At 39.3% G+C, this 26,838-nt stretch overlaps 1 protein-coding gene across 1 annotated transcript in view; it reads right to left on the reverse strand.

The window, feature by feature from the left end:
- Positions 1–26,838, reverse strand: part of LOC109406089 (tetraspanin-2A) — a 186,410-nt gene that overhangs the window by 61,610 nt on the left and 97,962 nt on the right. The window contains exon 2 of the mRNA XM_029875709.2: positions 25,789–25,986. Within this exon, the coding sequence (XP_029731569.1) occupies positions 25,789–25,986 (198 nt within the window). The remainder of the gene's footprint in view (positions 1–25,788; positions 25,987–26,838) is intronic.

Here is a 26,838-nt window from a genome sequence, read left to right on the forward strand (position 1 = left end):
CATACGCAAGCACGGGTGAAAACACTACAGAAAATTTAATGGAAATTTAGCCCTGTCAGCTCTCGTTTTCAGCACGCTGCGTGCGAGTGTGAGTACCTATTTCATTTCGCTCCCGTATTTCTGATCGGAAAATAACAATGGCATCATAAAGGCCTATCGAAAAATTACAGCCCTGCCTGGGATACCTCGAAACGCTCCTGAAACCCTCTGAAATCCCCTGAACCCATGGGAACGCCCCGAGACCCTCCAAACCCAGTATGGCATTCCTGAATCTCACTGAAACCTCATGAGACTCCCACAACATTGATGTAACGCGCTTATGCTCCTGAAGACCGTGGAAACCTTATTGAACGCCACCACGAACTCTTTGGAATGCTCGTGAACCTCGAACCCACTCGAACGCCCCGAAAACCCCATATGAAACTCCCTGAAACACCTTGGCACATTCTTAAGCACCTGGATGCCCCTCAAACCCCCTAGACCTCTGGGGAATCTACCGTCTGGATGGCAAAGAAATCATTTTAAAGAACGGCTTTGAGAATTGAGGAAGAAAAACTGATGTTGAATATATTACTTATATTATTATACATAGTTGATGAAAATAACAATGTGCAGGTTGAGAATCAAATATCAATTCATCAACTTCAGTCCTCACTCCGGAACAACTAATGATGACGAAAACGTATTTTAGGAAATTGCTCGAACGCGAGTACGACCACTGCATGAGACACGGACTGAACGAAACTTAACACTAGACAAGGGACACACGCAGAAAAGAAACACTTCTCACGAAAAGTTTCATCGCCCTGAGCGGGAATCGAACCCTCAACCCACAGCATAGTGCGATTAGGAGCTTGATGACCCTTTCTGCAACGAGATCATCAGAGGACATCTAAACGCTCAGGTAAGGAAAGAGAAGAAATTTAGATCAGACCATATCGATTGCAAAGTTCAGTGCCCTCTAGCTAACGAGCGAACATGGCCTACGTTTCATAGATTTCACCGCCTCCGAGATCATGACGTAGCACCTTTTTTCCAACACAGTATCCTTTTTCGTTACATTTTAGGATCACAACAGCAGACGGAATTCGACACTTTTCCGACATTATCGGCGTCAGGCCCTGTCGTGGCGCTAACATCGACTCCGTCCACTATCTGGTGATGGTCAAATTGCGCCCAAAACTTTCGATCATCAACAATGTACGGTACCGGCGACTGCCACTGTAAAATCTAGATCAATTGAAACAACCGGATGTCGCCTCGAAGCGAGGAAGCGTTGCCAGACGAGGGCGAGCTCGATGAGGCAGCTATTAACGACGCAGCCGTGAGCTTTATTGGGTACGTGTAAAGGAGTCGACGAAACGGATAGTTCGAAGAGAAGTGCAGAGTTATTTTAGAGGAGAACACAGTACGGACGGTAATGCTGCAGCAAGGAAATCAGGAGAACGTGGAACGTTAGAAACAGAAGCAGTTTCAGCAGACCCGCTTCTTTCGGGGGAAACAGCATGAAACACGGAAGTTCTACGAGAAGCTCAAGGCATCCCGCAACGGCTTCGTGGCGTGAGCCAAAATATTTGGGAGTCAGAACGAAGGCCTCTTAACGGATGGACGGACGTGAGGTGATTGAAAGGTGGAAGCAGCACCTCGACGAGTACCTGTATGGCGTGAAGGACGTAGGCACGGGAGACAACGACAACGGAAGGAACAACTACGCCAATGCAGCAGAGGACGGAAATGAGCCAACCTCCACAAAGCAGCTGGTAAGGATGGTTTCTCAGCTGAATTCATCAAGATGGGCCCAGAAAAATTGGTCACCTGTCTGTACCGGTTGATAGTCAGGGTCTGGGAAACCGAACAGCTACCGGAGGAGTGGAATGATGGGGTAATCTGCCCCATTCACAAGAAAGGCGACCATTTGGAATGTGAGAAGTTCAGAGCGATCACTCCTTTGAATGCTGTCTACAAAGTGCTATTCCAGATCATCTTCCTTCGTCTGTCACCTAAAACGAATGAGTTCGTGTGAACTTATCAAGCCGGTTTCATCAACGGCCGGTCGGCAACAGATCAGATCTTCATCATACGGCAAATCCTCCAGAAATGCCGTGAATACCAGGTCCCAATGCATCACCTGTTCATCGACTTCAAAGCGGCATACGACAGTATCGACAGCTATGGAAAACATTTATCAAAGTAACGATGGATGGTGTCGGTTAGTTCACCGTTAATCTCGCAGGGATCTTCTACAAGATGTTTTCAAGAGACGTTTGCTAAGGGCGATCTTCGGCGATGTGCACGAAAACAGTGCAGGATATGCAGGAAATGGTTGTTGTGTAAATAAATGTATGTATACATACTATTTTACTTCATTTCCTTCAATTAGTCCCACATCCGCTCAAACTTTACCACCAAATTCGCAAACAGTAAAAAAAATCGTCGTAAATCATGCAGCAAAAGTGGAAAACCGGAAAACTTATGCCACAAGAAAGGCTTCCATACCGTAGTGAATGCGCATAATGTGAACAGTAGGTACTGGTGATACGACGAAACTCACATAGTCAAAGAAGGAAGGGAGCCTTAACATGCATCACAAATCTGTCTAGATTTTGCAAACTACCGCTGGAATCAGGCGAGAAACACATCTCGATGACGACGATGACGACGAACGAGGACGACGGTTTCGGTAAATCAACGAGATAAAAAGCTCTTCCTAGTAGCGTTTTTGGCAACCAACCGCGAGATGTGGATTCAATCACTTGAGTGTGATGAACATGGTTGTGTGCGGAATGTCTTGTAGGGGATTTGAAGCAGCTTATATCCCAGCCTAGGTACGCTCCTGTTTCATAAGTTAAGCATCTGCACTCTGCAGTAAATGTACAGACAGACACTATCAGTCTGGCGTCTTTTCAAAAGCATACAAAAACGGCAGTCGTTCATAAGCAGTGATGGAAAACAGTGAGGAATGCAGCTGAGTAGACACAAACGCAAAGCTATCCTACTCGCGAACAACAGAAGCCAGAATATATTCGCACTTCCTTCACTCGCGAGCTAACGAAGCTGGTCGCACTCGTGATTGATTCGCGAAGCAGCTCTGAACATTTTCCAATTTTGTGAAAAAACGAATTTACACGGTCGACAGATTAACTTTTCAGGAACAATAAAGCACAAATCACTACTATCTGATGGATGATTACTTGTTTTGCTATTGAAATCGCACTAAAATGCAATTCCCGCATCTCCACTTGTTATTCGCGAATAAAAATTCATGAGTGTTTTTGTTTTTGTTTTGCTTCATACTCGTGAAGCAAGCGGGTGCGAATAAACTCACACACGGCTTACTCTCGGCACCGTGAGTAAACCGTTTGTTGCTATTACACTCGCGAGTTGATTCACGATGAGAGTGTTTCCATCTCTGTTCATAAGTGTCGGACAGAGAAATAATGCTTTATTGCTACTTTTTCACGCGAGATTCTCGTCCGTTGATGGTTTGCAAAAATTGTTGACTTGAATGCGGTGGTGTCCTATATCTGTAGCCATCCAGCGCAGTCAGAGTTTCATTTTCCGGCAAAGAGAGCCCCAGAAGACATTTATTAGCAGAGGTAAAAACAAATTGCTCACACAAGCACAAAACTACAACGGGCAGAAACAAATCAATATTAATTCCAGGATGGGATGATCCTATTCATGTTTTCGATGGGCCCATAAATAACTGGTACCAGCCAAGCAGTTGGAGTCCAATGCCTATGTACCTACTCGAAGTAGCAGGAGATTGCTACGTCGCCACCGTCCGTGCTTCGGTTCCGTCAAGACTCATTTCTCCTCCGGAATGGTAGCGTCTTTTTCATCATCATCATCAGCACTGCCGATTTGCTTCTAGGAGAGTGAACAAATGATCCGAAGGATAGCGGGCTCAAATGCAGAGGAAAATTCGTCAAACAGTTTTTTTTTGGAAACAGACAAATTTCTGATTTGTGTTATTTTTATTAGAAAGTTCTTCTTATCAACTAAAACAGATTCTTCAGAGACACAAGGCTAGAGCATAGATGCCAGTCAAATTTGTAGTTGCCACAGATTGACTAGAAGTACCCTAGAAGTTCCTGGAGAAATCTTTAGTTCGAATTACTGGATTAATCTCCAGAAAAAAAAAACATATGTGAATGTTGCGGCCATGGCCGAGGTACGCAATTTTGAACCCTCCAGCTAGCAAACTCGGAATGACAGTGGAGTATGCTGTTAGTTGTAATTCAGTGTGACTGATCTCTTCGGTAACTTGTGTGTTTGAATGCATGATTGTACATCCTCATGCAAATATGTGCTGTGAAGTAGTGAGGAAGTTTGCCTAGTAATTTGTCCAGAAGTTTCTCTAGGAATTTATCTGGGACTTCTCAACGAATAGTGCTGGGGGGGTATCTCTTGTAGGAAGGAGTTTCCGTGGAAATTCTGATATGAAAATATTTAGGAATTCTTCCGGAAATCTTTCTAGGAATTCCACCGGTAGCTACTTTGAAAATTCCCCCGAGAGTTCTTTTGGTAATACTCCCATGATGTTTTCATAGCAATTCTTTATTTTTTTTCAAATAATTCTTTGTAGAGTTCTTATAGGAATTACTTCCAGCTACTCCGGAAAATAATTCGGAAATTTCTCCAGAAATTTCTCTCTTGGAATTCCTCCGGTAGTACCTCTAGAAATTCCTTCAGGAGTTTCTTTACATATTCCTTGGGGAGAACCTGTAGTAATTCCTCTGGGAGTTCCTCTGTTCATTCTTTCAAGAACCCTCTGAAAACTCTTCTTGTCCCGAAAGTTCTTCTGGGAATTCCTGTGACAGTTCATCTGGAAACTCTTTCAAGAGCTCCTCTAGGAATTCTTCCGAGAATATTCTCGGGAAATTTTCTAGGTATTCTCAGGGAAATCATCCCACAGTTCCACAACGAATTTCTCGGGAAGTTCTTGTAGGAATTCTTCCAAAATGTTCTTGTGGAAATCCCCTGGAAATGTTAATCAAAACATTTTGGAGTTTTTCTATGGGATATCATTAGGGAAACAATCTCAAAGTCCCCCCGCGGATTATTTCGAAAGTTTCAAAGGACTAACTTCAGAAGTTTATCTAGGAGTTTCCCCGGAATCTTCCCCAGCCATGTTTGTAGGCCCTACATTGTAGGGAATGAGGGGCGTACAAAGAAATATAATATAAAAGCAAACTGCCCCGAGAGGGTAAGCTAAAGGTGAATTTCCCCGAGAGAGTAAACCGCAACGAAAAAGTGTATTCCCCTTAGAGGGAAAGCTGCAACGAAAAGGCAAATTCCCCCAAGAGGGTGAGCTAATGGCGAAGAGATGAGAGATGAAAGATGAGAAGTAGGAATTGAGAGATGATAGCTGTGTGAGAGTACTAAGACACAAGAGAAAAGAGATAAAAGAGGATTAGATATGAGATATGGTGATGATGATGATGATGAGAGATGAAAGATGGGAGACGATGAATAAAAGATAAGAGATAAGATATAAGGATGACAGATGAGAGGTGAGAGTTGAGAGATGAGAGATGAGAGATAAGAGATGAGAGATAAAGAGATGAGAGATAAGAGATCGGATATGAGATATGATGATGATGAGAATGATGATGATGATAATGATGATAATGATGATGATGATGATGATGATGATGATGATGATGATGATGATGATGATGATGATGAGAGATAGGATATGAGAAATAAGACAGGAATTGATGAGAAATGAGAGACGAAAGATAAAAGATAAAAGATGAGAGTTGAGATGTTAGAGATTAGCGATGAGAGATAAGGGATGAGCCATGAGAGATGAGAGATATAAGGTGAAGGATAAGATATCATAGATGCAATGAGAGATAAGAGGTAATAATGAGAAATGATAGATAAAAGATGAGGTGAAGGATAAGAGAGGACTGCTGAGAGGTGAGAGATTAGAGATGATGATGATTAAAGATGAGATGATAGATAAAAGATGAGTTATAAGAGGTGGGAGATGATGAGATGAAAAATGATGACATATGAGAGTGATAGATGATAATAATGATGATGAGAGTTGAAAGATGAGAGATGGAAAATGAAAGATGAGATATTAGAGATTAGAACAGAGAGATGAGAGGTGATGTGATGATGTGAAATTGAAGATGATGATGATGATGATGATGATGATGAGATGAAAACAGAGAGATGAGATGTGGGAAATGAGAGATGTGAGATGAGAAATTAGAAATAAGTGAAGGTGATTATGGTGATGATGATGATGATGATGATGATGATGATGATGATGAGAGATACGATGAGAAATTAAAGATGGGAGTTGAAAGATGTGAGATGAGATATGTTTGATGAGAGATGAGGGATGAAAGTTGAGAGATGAGAGATGAAAGATGAGAGATGTAGGGAATGAGAGGCGTACAAAGAAATATAATATGAACATGAAGTAGGGCATATATCAAAGGAAGCCAGGCCGAGCGATACCAAAACAAAGCAAGCGGGAAAAGAGCAACGTTAAGTCAGTCTTGTAAAATATTTCGCACGAGTAGGTTGCATCTTTTGCATCCTTCCTCGACTGTGAAGAGTTTCGGCCGGTGGAATTGATTGATCCGGACTGCCACAGTGTCCGTCCGGACACGACAATGTACTCGGAAATATTACTAAGAATTTTTCTGTGAGTTCTTATAGGAATTCCTGCTGAAATTTGTCTTGCAGTTCGTCTAGCTAATCTTCCGACAGTTCTTCTACAAAATCTCGGAAATTCTTGTGGGGATTCGTCCGGGAGCATTTCTAGGAAATTTTCTAGGAGTTTTCCTAGGTATTCCTTCTGGAAAAATTAAAAAAAAAACTTCCGGGAGTTCCTCAGCTAAGAATTTCTTCCGTAATTTATCCAATAGTTCCTCTAGCTCATCTAGGATTTTTGTTAGGATTTCATAAAGGCATTCCATCTGTAGTTTCTTGTTTCTCTATGACATCCATCGGGAGTTCTTCTAGGAATTTTTATGGGAATTCCTCTGGAAGTTCAGTACGGAATCCCTCTTGGACTTGCTTTGAAAGTTCTTCCAGAAGTTTCTTCAGGAGTTCTGTCAAGTAATTGTTCGTGGGTTTCTCTAGGAATTTCTCCGGATTTTCTCTAGAATTTTTTGAGAAGTTCCTATATGCATTTTTTGTGTTATGTAACACTTAAAAACAACCCAGCAAGTTTTCTACAAATTCTTCCGAAAGGTGCTCTAGGTGTTCTACGACACATTCTTTATGAGTTTTATGAGTTGTCTAAAAAATCCTTCAAGACAAACGTACTCGGAAGTGCCTGTATTTTTTTTCGGAAATTTTCCCAGGAATTCTTCCGGTAGTTTCATTAGAAACTCATTCGGGAGTACCTCTATGATTTTGTACTAAGGAATCTTCTCCATGAGTTCCAGTTCCCGGCTGAACAACCGGAAGAATTTCTGAAAGAATCCATGTAAAGTTCCTAGAGGAACTTCTACTGGAAATCGTGGAGAAAATTTTGATGTATAAATCCCTGAACAAAATTATGAAAGATCTTCAAAAGGAACACTTCAACCACATTTTAAGAAGAACTTTTAAGAAAAGTTCCCGGAGAAAACCCCGAAGGAGCTCCTGGAAGAATACCTTAAAAAAGAATGGCAGGGGAATGCATTGGTGAACTCTTGAAGTCATCAATAATTTCACTCCTGAAGGAATTCCTAGAGTAACCCCCAAAAGAAACTCTCAGATAAATTCCTAGAAGAGCGCTTGAAATAGATTTTATAGAAGAACTGCTGCAGTAGAATTTCTAGGGAAGCTCTCGCAGCTATTTCTGAAGAAACTCCCGGAGCAATTCGTATAGGAACTCCTAGAATGATTCCTTGAGAATCTCCTGCGAGTAAACGTTAAAAAAAAACTTCTAAACGCAAGCTAGATTAAATGACGCAGATAAGCAACAGTTCTTATCAAACGTCTAAGACTGGAGAATCTTCTGAAGTCGAATTATTGAATATAATTGAATATAATATCATTATATTCTAAAAGCATTATTTAACCCTTCAGCAGTCACGCTGTTGTGTTTTATACAATATGTTAAAAAAGTTCGCCTGATCTACACAAATAAACGTGGTGCTGGCAGCGGTGACCAATTTCTAGAAGATAAAGAATTTTTATTTACTCATGCATTATTTTGCTCTGATTTGTTGTTAATGTCTACAAAACATTCATATGAAACTATAGCTGATCTCTTTTGCAAATTACGAACTTTTTTGAGCACTAACCAAGAATTTCCTGATTCCTGTATGCGTCCTTTTCAAATTATCTTCCCATTCTGTTCGCTGGAGAAATTTCTTCAAACATTCTTGAAAAAATCAAATCAAGAATCATCAGGTAATCCTGGAGATGTTCTTGGGTACATCCCTGAAAAGATGATTAAAGGACTTCTGATGTTTCCGCAAAAAATCCCAAATGAACTTTTGAAGGAACCTGAGAGGAATTTCTGGAGAAATCACTTGAGAAATTCCCGGAGCAATCCCTGGAAGACTTCCTGAAAAAATCCCTGAAGAAACACCTAGATGAACCCATGGAGCAATTCCTGCAGGAATGCCTAGAGGAAGCCATGAGGAATCCCTGGAGGAATTGCCGAAGGAATCCCTGGAAGATTTTCTGGAAATATACCTGTAGAAATTCCTGGATAATTCTGCGAGGATTGCCTCGAAAAAAAATCATAAGAAATCTCTTGAGGAATTCATAGAGGAAATCTTCTGAAGGAATACATGGAGGAATTCTTGAAGAAATTCCTTAAGGAATCCGTGAGGAAATTCCTGGGAAAATCTCTAGAGAGAATCGTGGAGGAATGCCTGGAGAATCTTCTGAACAAATTCCTGGCGTAATTCCCAGAGGAATTCTTGGATGAGATCCAGTGGGAATTCCTGGAGAAATTCCTTGAGAAATTTCTTAGATGAATTCTTTGAGCAATCCCTTGAATAATTCCTGGAAAAATCTCCAGCGCAACTATGGGAAGAGAATTGCTGGAGAAATTTAAGAAAAAAAAAAAAGAATTCCTTGAAAAATTGCAGGAGGATTTTCTGGGAGAACCCCTGGAGTGAATTTCTGTAGAATCCTTTGGTGGAACATCTGCTAATATCCCTGAAGAAACTCGTGGAGAAACTTTTGGAGGAATTCCTGAAGCAATTCCTGGAAGAATATCTAGAGAAATTCCAGGAGGAATGTCTGGAGGTATCCCTGAGAAAAATCCTGAAAGTATTCCTGGAGAATTTCTCGGAAGAATCTCTGAAAAAAAAATTCCCAGAGGATTTCCTGAAGGAATACCTAGACGAATTGCTGACATAACTTCCAAAAGATGCCAGGAGCAATTCCTTGAGAAATTCTTGAAAGAATTCCAGAAGAAATTCCTGGGACATTTCCTGGAGGAATTCCTGAATAAAATCCTGGAGTAATGAATGAAGGAATTCCTAGAGGGATTCCTGTGGAAATTGCTGGAGGAATCTCTAGAGGAATTCTTGAAGAACTACTGGGTGAATATCTAGAGGAATCTCCAGAGGAATTCTGGGAGATTTCTGTTTCTTTTTCTGTTATTTTTCTACTTCTGAGAAAAATCCCTTGAGAAATTCCTGGAGGAATGTGTAGCCGAATTTCTGGAGGCATTTCTGAAGAAATCCTCGAAGGAATTCCTGAAGGAATCCCTGGGGGAATCCTTGAAGAGATTTGTGAAGAAATTCCTGGAGGAACCTCTGGAGAAATTCCTGCAGGAATACCTGAGGGAATCCCTGAAAAATTCCTGAAGATATTCCTGGAGAATTTGCTGGAAGAATTTCTGAAGAAATCTGAGAATCTGAGAATCAGAGGGAATCAAAGAGGAAATCAGAGAGGGAATCAGAGAGGAACTCTGAGAATTTCCTGGAAGAATCCTTAGAAGAACTGCTGGAGGATTTCCTGGAGGAATCCCTGGAAAAATCCCTGGATAAGTTCATGGAGTAATCTCTGGAGGAATGCCTGAAACAATTCCTGATGGAATTTCACGAGAAATTCCTGGAGAAATGTCTAGAGGAATTCCTGACATAATTTTTTGAAGGATATCCAAGAGCAATTCCTGGAGGAATTCCTATAGGAGTTCCTGGAGAAATTCCAGGATAAATTCCTGGATGTATGCCTGAAAGAATTCCTAGAGGTATTCCTGTGGGAAGTGCTGTAAAACCAATGACGGATTTCCTGGAGGAAACACTACAGGAATTCTTGAAAGAATTACTGGATGAATTTCTAGAGGAACTCTGGGAGATTTCTATTTCTATTCTATTATTTATCTATTTCTGAAAAAAAATCCCTTGAGCAAATCCTGGAGGAATTCCTATTAGAATTTATGGAGAAAATCTTGGAGAAATCCTCGAAGGAATCCCTGAAAGAATCCGTGAAGGAATCCTTGAAGACATTTGTGAAGAAGTCCCTGGAGGATTCTTGATATAAATTCCTGGAGGAATACCCGGAGGAATTACTGACAAATTCCTTAAGGTATTCCTCCTGAAATTTCCTGGAAGAATTTCTGAAGAAATCCCAAGAGGAAGAATCCTTAGAGAGAACTTCCTGAAGGAATCTTCGTGGGATTTCTTGGAGGAATCCCTGGAGAAATTCGTGGAGGAATCCTTGAAGTAATTCATGAAGGAATCTCAGGAGAAAATCCTGGGGAAATTCTTGAGAAGTTCCTAAGGGTATTCCTGAAGTGTTTCCTGGAAGAATTTCTGAAAAAAATCATAGGATTTTTTTTAAATCCTCAGAAGATTTTCTGGACAAATTCCTGGAGAAATTGTTGACATAATTTCTGAAGGATGTCCAGGAGCGCTTCCTAGAGAAATAGCTGGAGGCATTCCTGAAGAAATTCTTGGAATAATTCCTGGAGGAATTCCTGGAGGAGTTTCTTGAGAAATTACTGGAAAAAATCCAGGAGGAATTCCTGGAGAAATTCCTGGAGGTTTTCCTTTGGAAATTGCTGGAGGAATCCTTGAAGAAAATCTTGAGGAATTTTTGCAACAATTACTGGATGAATTTCTGGAAGAATCTCTAGAGAAGCTCTGGAAGAAATTTCGAAAAAAAAAATCCCCTGAGAAACTCCCGGAGGGATTTCAAGAAAAATTTCTGGAGGAATTCCTGGAGAAATCCACGAAGATATTTCTGAAGGAATCCCTGGAATCCGAGGAGAAATCCATGGAAAATTCCTATAAAAGTTCCTGTAGGAACTTTAAGTGGATCTCCTGGAAGAAAATCTGGATGAATTCTTGAAGGAATTCTTGAAAAAAATCCAGAAGGTATTCCTAGAGAAATTGCTGGAAGAATTTCTGAAGGAATCACTGGGGGATTTCCTTAAGAAATTCCTGGATGAATTGCTGACATAATTTATGATTCAATTTCTTGATAAATTTCTGGTGAAATTCCTTGATGAATCCCTGAAGAAATTCTGGCAGAAATTTCTGCAAGAATCCTGAAAGAAAGCCTGGAAAATTTCCTGGAAGAATGCCTGGGAGAATTCCTGGTGGAATTCTTGGAGAATTTCCTGAAGTAATTCATGGAGAAGTCTTTGGAGGAATTCCTGTAGGAGTATCTGGATTTTTTTTAGGAATCCGTTCAAGATTTCCTGGATATTTTTTTTGCGGGAACTCCTGGTGGAATTCTTGGAAGAATCCCGGAAGTAATTACTGGAGGAATCTCTGGAGAATTGCCTGGAGGAAGTCCTGAAGGAATGCATTGTGGAAACCCTGGATGAATCTTGCAGGAATTATTGGAAGGATCCCTGGAGGATATCCTAGAGGAATGCCTGTAGCGGAATTTCTGGAGGAATCTCTAGTTGATTGCTTAAGGAATTTTTAGATTAATCCCTGCAAGAATTCCCAGAGGAATCCATGGTAAAATTCCTAGAAGAATTTCCTGAAGAAATTCGTGTATGAATCTCTTGAGGAATTTGTAATGGAATACCAGAAATAATTCCTGAAGAAATAGATGAAATTCTTGGACAAGTTCTGGAGAAAAGAATTCCTGAAGAAACTCCAGAAGGAATCCCGGAAGCAATTTCAAGAGTACTTACTGTGGAAATTCCTGAACAGTTCCTGGAGGAAGTCCTGAATTAATTCTTGGCGGAGTTCCTTAAAAAAATACAAGGAGGAATTCCTGGAGGATATCCTTATAGAATGACTGTAGAGAATAACGGAGAAATCTTTAGAAATTTTTCCGGAGGAATTTACAGAAGAATTCCTGGAGGAATCTCTAGAGAACATTTCAGAAGGAAACCCTGGGTGAATTTTTAGGGGTATCCCTACAGCAATTCCTAGAGAAATCACTGGAATAACTCCTGAAGGAATCTCTGAAGAAATTCGTGCAGGAATCCCAGGAAGAAATTACTGGTGGAATCCTTGGAGAAATGCTGAAGGAATTCCAAGAAGAGTTCGTGGGGGAACTCCCGGAGGAATCCCTGCAGGTGTTCCTGAAGAAAGTTGACTTGAATTTAAAAAAAAAGCTGGTGGCTAGGGGGGGGGGGGGCACGCCCCCTCTGCCCCCCTCTGGCTACGTCCATGTCTCATAATATACAAATTCATGCAATAGCAGGCAAAGAAAGCCCTTTAATCGGTAACTGTGGAAGTGCTCAAAGTACACTAAGTTGAATAGAGGCAGGCCAAGTCCCAGTGGGGACGTAGAGTCATAAAGAAGAAGACGAATGTTTGAACATAATATTATCATCTTTTAACCAAACCAAAAACTCACAGTTTTTCAAATCTCATTGCAAGACACTCACTGTGTGGTATACAGGCAGGCACCTTCCTACCTAGAACTGCCCGAGGAGGAACAGCAGGTGAGCTGTTGTTCATCATCGACATCATTATTCCGAGAGGTTCGGATTTCTCTAGTTCTAATTAATCTTGTCTTGCGTCTCCGTTCCGGCCGGCAGCGCGGGGCGTCGTCTACTACTGCTTTCCTTCACGCTGCCTCTGCCTCTCGGGGTCGTGCGAATCGGTATGCTGTTTTACATTCCTGACGACTTAGGGGCTGTCCATAAACCACGTGGTCATTTTTTTGGGACTTTTCAACCCCCCCCCCCCCCTGCGTGGTCATTAGTCCATACAAAATTTTTTATTACTCCATACAAAATGGTCATTGGCCGAACCCCCCCCCCCCCCCCCTTTAATGACCACGTGGTTTATGGACAGCCCCTTACGGCGAGAGAGCTGTTTGCTGCTGTGAGCTGCAATGAGCCATCAATCTCCTGGCCTGGCATTAGAGGGGGAGGGGTGTGTATGTGCGGTGGAAATTTCACGGCCAGGAAAAATCATCGACCGTTCGGAAAAACTCGTCCGACGAGTAGTGGAACTGGTTTCCATTACCGAGGAAATCAATCTCCCGAGCACAGTGGGAAGGTCGATTGACCGGCCTAAGGTGATTGGGAGTCGTTGGAGTGATATGGTTGGATGGGATGAACAATTTCTTCGGGGCATCATCATCATCTGAGCTGGGGTGAATGATGCTGGGCGGTCTCGTTGTTGTATCAATTACAGTTTGTGTAGAGTTGAGAGGTAAACTCATGCACTAGATGTTTCATAAGATTGTGAGAGCTCTTGAAAAACCTTCAAGAGTCGCTGGTCCGGAACGGTACTGAAAGTACCTACCTATATTCTGGGTAATTAATAGTAAGGTTCCATTGTGTTACAATGTTACTCGTTAAGTACGGTAAATCTTGTTTTTCTCTCATGGTAATCCACAACGATACCAACGTCATACCTTATAAGTAAAAAAAAAGAAGATTTGCAGCTATTTTCCCTTCCACGCTGTTATTTACCTTCTCGATTCGCGTCGTTAAGCTTGAGAAATGAGCCCACTGAATCACGAGAACATGCAAGACAAACAATAGCTCGTTCCGAAAAAAAAAACCAAACAAACAGCGGACTTCAAATGGATTTGGGTGGGCGGCAGGCATGGTTCGCATCAGGATTTCGCCACAATAATCCAAGCTCAACAATGGCGTTGACGAGGACGACAAATGAACGATCCACGTATAATGGAAAAAATACACCATTGGGACGTTTCCCTTTGAAGGGATGACTTTTTTCCACGTGCTTCCATTCAGATTCAGACTCGATGGGGGAATTATTCTCTCAAAGGTCGATTTCTGTTTCAATTCAGCAAGGCAATGATTTATCTCAGCACCACCACGCACCGTCCAAACGGGAAAATCGCTCCTCACATTAGTGCTCATAAAGTATGCAACAAATCGTTTTCCTTATCGGACTAAGAAAGGGGAAAAAATGCACCCACTTTCTCATCGTAAAATATGAAGTCAACGCAGGAAGAAAAGAAAAGTGGATCGGGAAACCAAACGATGAGGAAACATAATGTTCCTGGCCATAAATAAACGCAACTAATAAAATATTTATAACGCAATAGCTACGTTATTTCCATATTAAAACTTAATTTACGACCAGCTGTAATAGTTTTGCTTGCGCCTGCTGGTGCTGTCGTGGTCACAAAATACCCCTTGCGTTTTGGCTTACCACTTGACCATCCTCTTTTTGGTTGCACAATAGGGCAGACCGCAAGGACACTTCCCTCTCGTAGAACCTACGCCGCGACCGTTTAGAAGAAAACGAAAAGCATTCAAAACTCATTTTTCCCCGTGACTCTTGCACCAGCACTAGCGTTTTCCGGTGACAATCGTCCGCGAATCAAAGGGAGATCGGAGTAAATGTTTCACTCTGGGGCACTGTTAAAGCCAAGCAATATACTGAAATTAGTTCGCTGGAAAAGGTTGTTGATTCACGAGCCCGGCAGATGAACGGGCACAGTTAACTTTGTAGCTGGGATTTCTAAAATCGTAAATTCCGAAGAGCTTGAAGAAGGTTGATTGAATTTCGTGAAAAAATTGACCAGACGATACCGGAGTAGTAATTTATTCAAGTTGCCTATGTACTGAGATCAATGCCTGAAGCTCTTATAAAATTCATGACAGATTAATCTTAAAAAAAAAAAAAAATGTGATGAAGTTCCAACAGTACCCAAAGCTCCCCTAAACACAACGACTGGTCGTCAGCAGACGGTTGTCATCATCAGTTGGTTAGTTAGTTGCCGTTGCTGCTGGTTGCGGACTGTCCGTATTCCACGGAACCAACGAAGATGCGCAACCTGCAACGACGACGACGACAAACAACCCTGCCCGTCATGATGCGGTACATTGTCAAATGCAAAACATCACATTGTGTGGCTTATTTGTTGTTGTTCGTTGTTGTTAGTCACTATTCGAATCAGCAGTGCCAGTTGGACCACTTGTCTTCTTTTCAGGGAGATTTCACTTTCTCAAAAACAAGCGCGACACGAAAACGAGCGCCGTTGCTCGAATCGGTCCGCAACGACGACGTCACATTTGACATTGCTAGTGGCGGCGGTGGCCGAACGGAAGGCTCGACTAGTTTTCCTGATTGTGCGGAAAAAGGGTAGACCTAGCGCAATAAAATCGGAAATTAGTTTTGATTGCAAAAAGTCCGGTTTCTACTTCAATTGCGCTCCAAATAGATTCTAGCTTCTCCGAAATGAGCAGATAAAACGTGAACCTTCTGACAGACGGAAATTGAAAGGTAGAAGCAGTATTTCGATGAGCACAAGAAAAGCGCGAAGAACGTAGGCCCGGAGACAACAAATCAAACGACTACGTCAGTACAGAAGAAGAGGGAAATGGTCCCAACTCATATGCTGAGGAAAGTGAAGGATGATTTTTTTCAATTTCTTTTTATTCGTGAATTCTAACTAATGCTTATTATTCACACAAGTTAAGGATGCCGAGAGTCATCCGACCGGTACAAGAAGACGTAGTGCGCAGCGAGCTAGGTGGGTCGACCAAGTGGAGGACGATCTGCGGACGCTACGCAGAGTGCGGAACTGGAGACAAACAGCCATGGACCGAGTGGAATGGAGACGGCTACTATGTACAGCAGAGGGCACTCCGGCCTTAGCCTGATCGGTAAGGTAAGTAAGGATGCCATCCATCAACTCGAAGCAAACTCAGTAACATTTTGATGACCAACTAGTCTTGAAGAGGGTTTGATAACCGTCATAAAACCTGTTATTTTGGTTTTATAAAGGCTTTCAGAACCTCTTCTAACCTATTTTACTATAAAATGTTACTTGGAAAGAATGGTATCGCAGTTGAACACAACAAAATAAGATCATAAAAGCTGGTTACCTGCAAAGCTGGATTGCCAATATCACCATTTTGAATGCCGCCTACGAAGTGCTCTCCCATTTCAATTTTACGTTCCGTCTTTCTTCTCCTAAAACGAATAAATTCGTGAGAAGTTAGGAAGCCGATTTCATCGACGGCCTGTCGACAACTAAGAAGATCTTCACTGCACAAATACACTGTAGCAAATTCTCTTGAAATGCTGTGAATACAAAGCAATCCCGTGCACAGATAAAATGAAAGGATAGAGTTTTGCACATTCTTGGTAAAATGCGGAAAGACGGAAAATTATGTCAAAAAGAAGGGTTCAACCCCTAAAACCCTTTGCTTAGGCTCAAGCTTGATACAAGGTCCCAACACATCACCTGTTCATCGATTTCAATGCGGCATACAAGAGCATCGTTCGAACACAGCTGTGAAAAAACATTGACGAGAACGGCATTCTTGGGAAGATGACCAGACTCATCCAAGCAGGAATAGACTGGGTAAGGGCTTCTGGTGAATTATCCAGTTCGTTCAGATCTCGCCGGGCACCAAAAATCAGGTGACGGTCTCTGATGCCCACTCTTCAATAAGGTGTAATGCAATGAACCGGCTGTTCAGCCGGAGTACGATTTATACTGGCTATTTCTCCAAAATTTCTCAAAGTTCATTTTATAAAATCTTGCATGGACTGCTTCTGAAATTTCTCCATCGAATTCTTTGGAAATATTTCAAAAGTTCTTTGAAGGATTCCTCCAGAAATTTATTGAAGGATTATTTTAAGAAACCATTCTTGGATTTTTTCCAGAAATTTCTCCAGGCATTTTTTAGGGTAGTCTTCGAAAAAAAATGACAGGAAATTCTTCAGGAATTCTCAAAAACAATCCATAGGTTAAGAAAATCTAGTTTTTTTTTAATTTCTCCAGAGCTCTCCAGAGATTATCTGGAAAAATTATTCAAGAAATTATTGTTTTTAGCCTCAGTTGCATTCATCCGGAACGGTTCTATGAATTTATTATTTAAATTCTCCAAAAATAAGGAAAATTTTGAAATTTTGTAAAACTATATGAACATATTTTTTTTTATTTCTCTTTCTTTCTCAAAAAATTATCTTTTTTTATCAAAAAAAAAAGAACATAAAATATTTATAACATTGATATGAACATTTTTACGAAAAATTTTGATCGTTCAAGGATAGTGTACATGAATAGGGAATACTAAAAAAAAATAACTGAAATCGGTTGAGAACTCTTTCCGTTATCATAGTCACCGGATCGACATTGAAAATTTGACATAGCATACTTCAGAACCTATGCTTTACGATAAAAGAACGAAGAAAAATCAATTTTTTGCACGACCTCAACATCTATAAAGCTCATTTTTCAAAGTTATTTTAAGCAGTTTCGAAATTTGTTCAACATTTTCTTAGGTAAATGATTCCTTAAGTAAGTTCTTCAGGAACTTCTTCAATAACCTTTCAGGATTTCTTCTGGAAGTTTTTTTTACAATTGTCTCGAAATTTCATCAAAAATTTATGAATTTCTCAGGAAACCTATTTGGAAATTCCATCAAAAATATCTATTGGACGTTTGAAATCTTTAAGAAGCCGTCATTTATATGATTGTCACCATTGAAAATTGGCAAGCAGTGTTTTTGTCCATTGCTTTAACGTGCATGGAATGTGCATTAACTAAGGACTGTTCAATTTATAAAACGGACAACTTGCTTGTGCGATATCTTTTTTTATTTTTCAATAAAATCATTATCATTTTTTTGCGTAACTTTCTATAGCTATTCTCAAATGTAGGAAAAATAAAACATTAAGCAAAATGTTCTTTATTGTGAAACTGAAGCGGTTTTCGTAAACCATCAATAAAAACCCATTTCTCAAAATTCGACCTAACTTTCCACATACATAACATGCACATTTTCATGAACTTTTTAATTAATTGGAAGCTTTTACTATTCTACTAGAGGTAAAGCTCAATAGTTAATCAGTAATAATGCACCAAGCAGACTCCAGCTTGATATAGTGAGTTGCCTTGTTTTCATAGAAATTATTAAAAAATGTTCATTTAAGTCCTGTGTTGCAATAGCATCACGGATTCGGCTAAAAGTTTGTCCAGAGTAGTAGAATATTGCTCTCTGAATGATACAGAAGAAAAACTTACTTTTAATTGCATTTTTCATCAAAAATTTAATCCGTAAAGATGATCATATTAAAAAATTTCATTCTTTTTGCTCCATTGATGCAGATTTTTGACTCTAGCGAATCTTGTTATTATATATTTCCAATAAAGTTGGTCCTATGTTATTGTACACCTTATTTTATAATAATCGGATGCAAAGTTTTTATTTCCAACATCATTGTTATGCAAAATTTGCATTAGGTGGCATTGTTATTTGGAAGAACCATCAAAGAAAAAAACTGTTTTGATTACTGTGTCTGTAATAGCGCACAGTAACCAAACCAGCAATGCTATTAAAAAGTAGTTTTCTGCATTTAAAACCACATTATTCCCACTTTCGACTAAATGCATAAAAAAATTGATTATTTAATATTTTCATGTCCTTTTTGCTTCATTATTGAATTTTATTCAAAAAATCGAGTCTAACTTGAGACTTCAATATCTCAACACTTAATTTTCCAATTGAGTTTAAATTTTGCCAGAATGTTTATTACTCATGCTGCTGCAGCATGGCTCATACTTTTCTGGTATTAAAAACGATATACCATATGTGAACAGTAATTTTATATATATTTTCAATTTTCAGCAATCGAAAAATTCACCTCATTTAACACCTGGCCGATTTCCTATGAAATAAAACTATTTTTATTCGATTCAAAAATGATTACTATAATGAGAGATGATGTTCTGAAAAACGAAGCAAGCGTGGTTAAATTTAAACTACGCGTCTTCTTGTTAAAGCCTTATAAAGTTGTCCGTTTTATAAATTGAACAGTCCTTATTTCTCAGTACAAAATTCCATAGAGTTATTTCCTTTGGCTACTTTTCTGAAATATTCTCAGGAAGTTCTTCAGGCAAGCTTTATGAATTTTGCAAACAATTTCGTTTGCAATTCTCTTGCAACTTTTTTTGGGGTTTCCCGAGTAATATCCTTCAAGAAATTTCACAGGAATTCCTTCTGCAACTTTTTCAAAAAATCTTTCAGTTATTTCATGAGAAATCCCCCAGACCAACTTGTTTAAATGGTTCTCTAGCCAATAATTGTTCTTTTATTTTTCTGGAAATTCCACATACATTGCTTCAAAGAAATAAGAAACATCTTTCAAGAAATTATGATTCCGACAATTTATAAAGGAATTCTCCTGGCAATTTCATAAAAATTGGTCAGATGATTTCTTCAACAATTATACCCCAAATTCATTTAAGAAATTCTCAAGAGGTTGCCGGGAAAAAATCTTAAGCAATGTTCGGGCAATTTCTAAAATAATCTGAAGGAGTTTCCAATGTAGTTTTCGAAGAGATGGCGGAGGAATTTTCAAAAGAATCGCTAGAAATGAACTCCTAAACTATAATTATCAAATGAATATCTAATGAAACTTGTGAAGGAATTCTCAAAGAAATAATCAGAAGGATCTCTGGAAAAAAAAGAAAGTTGCTTCAGGAATTTCTTAGGAAGTTTGTTCAAGAATTGTACCTGAAATTGCTTGGAGCATTCTCTTGATATTTTCTTCAAGAGTTTCTGAGGCAGTTGATTCTGAAATTTATCCGAAAGCTCTTAACGATTCTTCATGAAGTCCTCCGACACTGTCACACTTTTATAGAGCACCTATCTCCTTTTTCCCAAATATTTGACGCTATTTTTTTTAATGATTCCTATCAAAATTTCCTTAAAAAAAATCATTAAAACACCGGAATAATTTTAAAGGGGAGTGCAAATGTACGGAAGAAAACCTGGAGAAATTTGAGAATGAGTTTGTCTCATAAAAATTGCTAGAGAAAACTTTAAAAATAAAATGTCGGAGAGTGCATACACAAATTGCAGAAAAGTTCTTCAGTAATATAATGTAGAAATCCCTGTCGGGAGTCCCTTCGTACAGCCCAAGTAGCACCTGCAACTAAAATGGAAATGATCATCGTTGCAAACATGTTGCAACTGAGTTTTCATGAAACAAACAAAATTAAAACCTATTAAACTCCTGTTGTTAATGCCAAACTCAGGTATAACAGTTTTATAACAACTAACAAAATGAAAACAAACGTCATCATTAGTCGAAACTTGCGAAACCAATTTGTAACTGAAGTATAATCTGATTGTTTCAACGAATCTTAGTTACAACCGTTTACAAACCAAATCAACCAAAACATTGATTCTGATTGTTATAAACATGTTGCACCTGGAACTTATTAAGAACATAACGAACATTTTGACAGGAGAGATAGAAGTTCCAAAATGTGCGGCAAAATGTTTTTGTGATCACGAAAAATATAAAATGCACTATAAAAAACCAAAATGTTTCAAAAATAACGAAATCATGTACAAATAAAATGTAACCTTTTCTTCATAAATTTATCGATATATTCCAAATTTTATAAAATTAAAGTGGTGAAATAGAAAAAAAAAATCTGATTAGAAGCATAATATTGACCCAATAAAAAAAGTTCTGCCTCATTTTCGCAGTACTGAACGGCTGAACCTACCACTGGGAAGATTTGAATATATGTGGTTTTGAAAAATCTAACGTAACGTAATGTTCAAAAATACAGTCATGACTCGCTGGTTGGAGGCTTAATAGTTGGGTGGCTTTTTAGTTGGGGCTCCGTTAGTTGAGCGGTCAGCCAACTAAAAGCACCTGGATGTCATAATTCAATGTCAAACTGAAAATGACAACCAATCTGTAATTCCGAGGGGCGAGCTAATGAGTTTTTGGTTTCTTAAACTTTACTGATAATCGAGAAGAATTCCTATTTCATATTTCTTAAAAAAAAAACAATATGTACAATTACTTCGAAACAAATGCAAAACATCGGCAATCTTTATTTTGTCGATCATTGAAAGCGTTTTGTGTTGCATTTTGGTCCGGGTGGTTTCATAAACATCTATATTTTCACTTCATCGACTTAAAATGGGTGAAAATAATTATTTCTCGCATTAGCTATATATGTATCTTGCAAAACGTATTAGTTTTGCTCTAAATGTAAAACAAATTGAAACATTTTACTTTTTACTGCCAACCTAAACATGATTTGAAAAAACAATGCGCACGCCCCTTGTGCTGCTGTCACTTCACCCAACTAGCGAATCAAATTCGTTGGTTGGGTGGAGGTTGTGGCTCAACGAGCGGGTTCCGACTGTATTAGGGGTTTCCCACGAAAAATGTTACAATGGGTTTACATTTTTTACAAAAAAAACGTGAAACTTTCGGTACGTAATGAATGGACAGCCACTTGTCGACCTACATGGGAAGTACACGTTCAAGTGTCTGCTTTTTTAATTATTTTTGTCCTACACGTAAACTTCAAACTACCTAACAGAGATGCGTCTATCCAACGGCGGTCCTTGAGGCCAATAAGCCAATTTTTGGGTAAATGTAGATTTACCCAAATTTGGGTTGAATGAAGGGGGTCTTGGGTTAAATTTACCTACTCTTGAGTATATTTTTAGTTGGAGGTGAAGGCAATTTACCTTGCGTGGATTTAATCGATTCACTCAAATATTGACTTATTGGGCCGAACTATGGGATTGCGACAGAAGAATCCAATTTTTGGTAGTTTGGCAGTTCCGTGTACCACGTGCAGCATTGTTGTACTTTGTCAATACGCATTCCCATAGACATGATTCAGCAAATAGTATCTTTCTAAATTCAAAAATTAATTTTCAGCATTTTATGGGTGCATTAAATAAGCTGCTGAAATACACTCCACCAAAGCAATATGGCGAGTTAATTTTTATCACAAATGCTTAAATTTTTACTCGCAAAATGATAGGTAGACTGAGGCGCGTTGAGAATACGGAGCTAAAATGCATAACTTACCGATAAATCTGGAACGGCACACAAATTGACGTTCTCGGTCAGCCTTATTTGCGGTATATTTGTGCACACAATTATTGATCACATGAACGAAACTGTGGGTGCATAATAACTGGTAGTGACGAATGTGGTGACTAGCTGACTAGTTGTCGAATCGGTCACCATTTTTCAAGTCAACTATAAGTTGTATCTTGGTTATAATTCGATTGCGTATTACAACCGTTTATATCAGGAATGGATGTTTTATATTGGCTCCACCTCTTGCGCTTTTTTGGTTGCTATTTAGTCGTTAATAAGACGATTGGTTCAAATGGCATAACTTTCAATATAGTTGCAAACAAATTACAGGAACTTATTAATGTCCAAGTGTATTGCTTGGGAGATGACTAAAAAACTCCTGAAGAAACTCTTGCAGAAGTTACCGAACAAATTGTCAGGGGAATGTTTGAAACAAAAAAAAAACAGAAGAAAATCTTCCAATAGAATTGCCGACTTAATTCTTAAAAAAGACAATTCGGACATAAACGGCAAATATTTTTTTTTCAATGGAATATGCGAAAAAATCTCTCAATGAATTCTGGAGAATCTGACGGAGATATTCCGGATGGAACTGTCAAAGAATTTCTAAAGGAATTATCAAAGAATTTCCCCAAGAACCTGCTCCTGAAGGCAGTTAAGAAAATAAAAAAACCCTGAATTAATATAACCAAATAGTTTCCAAATAAACCTTCGCAGGAAATTTTAACAAAAAAAAAATAGAAGTTGGCAAAAATTTGGCGAACGAATCTCGGAAGAAACTATCGGTAGATTGCTGAAAGTTACACGATGAAAATTAAAAAAAAGAAAATAAAACTCCTGAAAATTGCGCCATAATCTGAAAAAATCTAAAAAAACAGTGAAAGCTACTATAAAAAAATGTTAGAGGTATCGGATGAATTTCAGGATGAATTGCCAGAAGAGCTCAAAAAAGTTACCAGAGGTGTTTTTCAAGATAACTGCAGAAGTATGTTTGAAGACATTTATTTTGAATTTTTGACGAATTACTCAACGGATTCATTGTTGGAATTCATATAGGAAATTTGCAAAGTATAAATTGAAGTATAAAGATTCTTGCATTATTACTTTCAGTGACTCCAGCCGAAATTATTTTAGAGATTAATGCAGAAGTTCATGCAGATATTCTTACAGGTCGTCCTTCAGATATTCTTGCATAAAATTTCTACAGAATTTTCTCTAAAGATACGTTAAAAAAATGAAAACTCTTGAAGAAATTCATTCAGAAATATTTCCCAGAAAACTTCTAATCCAAAAGTTTGTCCTTGCATGACTGCAGAAATTCTATCAGAAATACGTCCACGGTTTGCTTTAGGAAAACTTTCAGAAAATATTTTAAGAATTTTGTAGAATGATTTCTTTTGTAATTTTCCTGTAAATTTCTTAATAATCTTGTCTAGGAATTTCACCAACGGTTTCTTAAGAATTCTCTTCAGAAATTCCTCCTGGGACTTTTTTAAAAATTATCCCATGCTTTAATTTCAGATATTCCTGGAGGAGTTTATTCAAGTGTACCTCCTGAGATTTGTACAGATATTCAACTGGAAATTTCTTCAAAAATTTCTTAAGAAATTCTTTCAGAAATTAAAATTTAAAATTTTCCTTTTTTTCTGGATTTCTTCAAACATATCTCCAGAGGTTACTTCAGTAATTTCTTCAAAGGCTCTTTCATACAGTTTTTTTTTCAGGAATTGCTGTAAGTAAGATATCGCATCCAAGAAGTTCTTGAAACATTCCTGAAATCCCGAAGAAATTCATGCAAGGATTTTTTAAAAGAAATTACTCCTGATGATCCGTCAGAAATATCTCCGGGGTTTCTTCAAAGATTTGTTTTAGATATTCTTCCAGTGATTTTCAGTAGTACTTCTGGCAATTTCACAATAAATACTGATGAAGAAATTTCTTGGGAAATCCCAGTAGAACTTTCTGAAGAAATCCCTTAAAGAAAACTCATGGCGGCTTTGTGAATTCCTAGAAGAAATTCTTGAAATTTTTTTTGGACTTCCCCGACAAAAATATTCTGAAGCATTTTCTGAGCTACAACTTATATACGATACCACTCCCTCCCAGGAAGGTTTTGTAAAGAAAACCTAAAATAATTTCTGAGTTCTAGCCAAGGGCTGAAAGTCTCTTAAATAAAGACAAATCAATCAATCAATTCTGAGTTCTGAGGCTCTCAAAACAAAACAAAACAGAAATTTTGACCTGATTCTGGAGGAGTCTTGAAGGAATCCTTCCGTTCATTTGTGAGGGAAACTGGATAACTTTTTGATGGAATCCTTGAAAGAACTACTGGAGATATTTCTTTAGGAATTTTAAGAGGAATATCTTGTGCAATGTCGGAAGGAAAAATAATTCAAAACCACTTGACAGCCTCAAGTCGGATCTTTTCCTTTGTTAAATTTATGTATTTCAATAAAACAGTTGATTCCATTCCTGTTCAAAGTTGTTGATGAATTACGAACTCAAACACGTACACATTTCAATTTTATCTCATAAATTACTTATCTCATTTCCACTCCTTTCCTCATATATTAGAAGCAATATGGTTACAACAGTTCGATCACCACATCCAATTCTCTAGCAGCATGTCTCGTAATTAATAGAACATATTTCAATTTATCTTCCCAGCATACCCCCTTGCTGACTGCACAGTGCACACAGCCTGTTGGCAATGCTGAAAGCTCATAGAAAGACAATATCTCACCGGAGCCTTATGTTATTACGAACCGAACACAACGCCATCGAATAATAATTAACATTCTTCTGTGACTGGTTGATGCCAGCAACCAGAAGAAGGTTGCTCTACCAAGGCTCCCGAAGTCTTGCAACATGCTACAGATAGGTATGTGGTGCACCTAAATTGGCAGAAAAGAGGTGCTCGTTCGTATGGAGGTGGAGGTCGAGCGGGACAGTTTTCCGGAAGCGACCAGTTCCACTACGCCGTGGGAAGTCATGACAACACCACAGCTAGTCGTCGGTGCTGTCTAGTTCGAAAAGCACGCTATAGTTCAACTGCAACAGCCAAATGGTCCCACCGCACCGCCGCCGTGCTAGTCCTAGTCAGGCAGGATGATCGTCGGTCGTTTGGGGCGACCCTGACGGCCATGGAGTGGAGCAAATAAAAACTTCCACTAATTACTGTTCGCAAAACATCATTTTTCACTGGAACAGCGTGTGTGCCAACGCGAGCGACCGAGCTTGTAATGGAAAGTGGGAACACCCGCTTGGGTGCCAGCAAATGCAATGGCGCTTGGTCCTTGGTCGTCGCCAAGAGTGCGTTCATTTATTAAGGACGAACCTGGGGGTCACAAGAGGGTGGTGAGGTGGCACGTGGTTACAGTTCCCCTTTTCGGATGCAAAGGTCATTGGATGCTACTGGCGCGACGGCGTTGGTTTTGGCAAAAAGCTCGTTCAAATTAGTTTTCCCGCCACTTGGCACAGGGTTGTTTTTTTTTTTCGCCAAAGCTTGTGAGTAATATTCGGGGGCTTAAATTGTGTGATTTATGGACCCCAGACTTGTTGCGACAAATTTGGTACTTACCGCGTACAGAGCCGTTGAGTGTTCCATGAGGGCACTGCAACAGCCGAGGAAGGAGAAGATCATGACCAGGGCGCCGGTGCCGATCAGGATGTATACACCGATGTAGTACTGGTAGATGTCCAGCAGGGCGACCCACTCATCGAAACCGGGCTCGGCTCGGATGTAGATCGTGAAGGCGAACAACCCGGCGCCGATAATCTGAAATCAGGGGAAATAAAGACATTGTTACCACTATTGGAGCCAGGATCCGGGACAGCGACTATATGCAAAGATATATTTGATTCTTCAATCACTTAACCTAATTTACAGCTCTTTTGTTCACTAGGGCACTGCGTGAGCGATTTCAATTGGCACTTACACTTTGTACAGCGCCTAAATGTATTCTATTCTTATTCTCCTATATCGAACTGGTTGCGTTTGCGCTGCTGTCACTTTTCTACCCTGTCCGTGGTAGAATGATGAGCACGAGGATATTGATGTGTGGCTATTGTTCCTTCTCCAGTCCGATTGGGGATCCATTATGAGTTTCCGTTAGCCGATATCCTGGTTTCCGGGTCCGTTGGAGCATATGCTCTGAAGAGGGTCAGGTGCCAGCCGCTCTCGGGGGGAAGAACAACTGACGAAAAATTACAAGTGCCGGGCTGGGAACGAACCCATGACCATCCGCTTATGAAGTGAACGTGTAGTCACTTCGCTACGGGCCCCGGCAATTTGCAATGATGTCATAGAATTAACTCAGTAAGTTCACCAGCTCTTATGAATATTCTAACTTTTTACACAATACTTCACCTTAAGCTTCCAAATATTTTTTTGTGCCTTTACACGTGCAAAAAAAAAATCTCCAGAGATTACTTCAGGAAGCCCCTCAAATAGAAGAAACATTTCAGAGATTTTTTCAGGAATTTATTCAAGGATTACCCAGGAATTCATCTATGGATTCTGGAACTATCGAACATTTAATTTATCTTCATGAATTTATTCAGTAACACATAGGGAACTCAAATATTTAACTAATAATTCATCCGAAATCTCTAAAGGGATTATTTAAGA

Source organism: Aedes albopictus, chromosome 3 (assembly GCF_035046485.1).
Source record: "Aedes albopictus strain Foshan chromosome 3, AalbF5, whole genome shotgun sequence".
Lineage (NCBI taxonomy): Eukaryota > Metazoa > Arthropoda > Insecta > Diptera > Culicidae > Aedes > Aedes albopictus.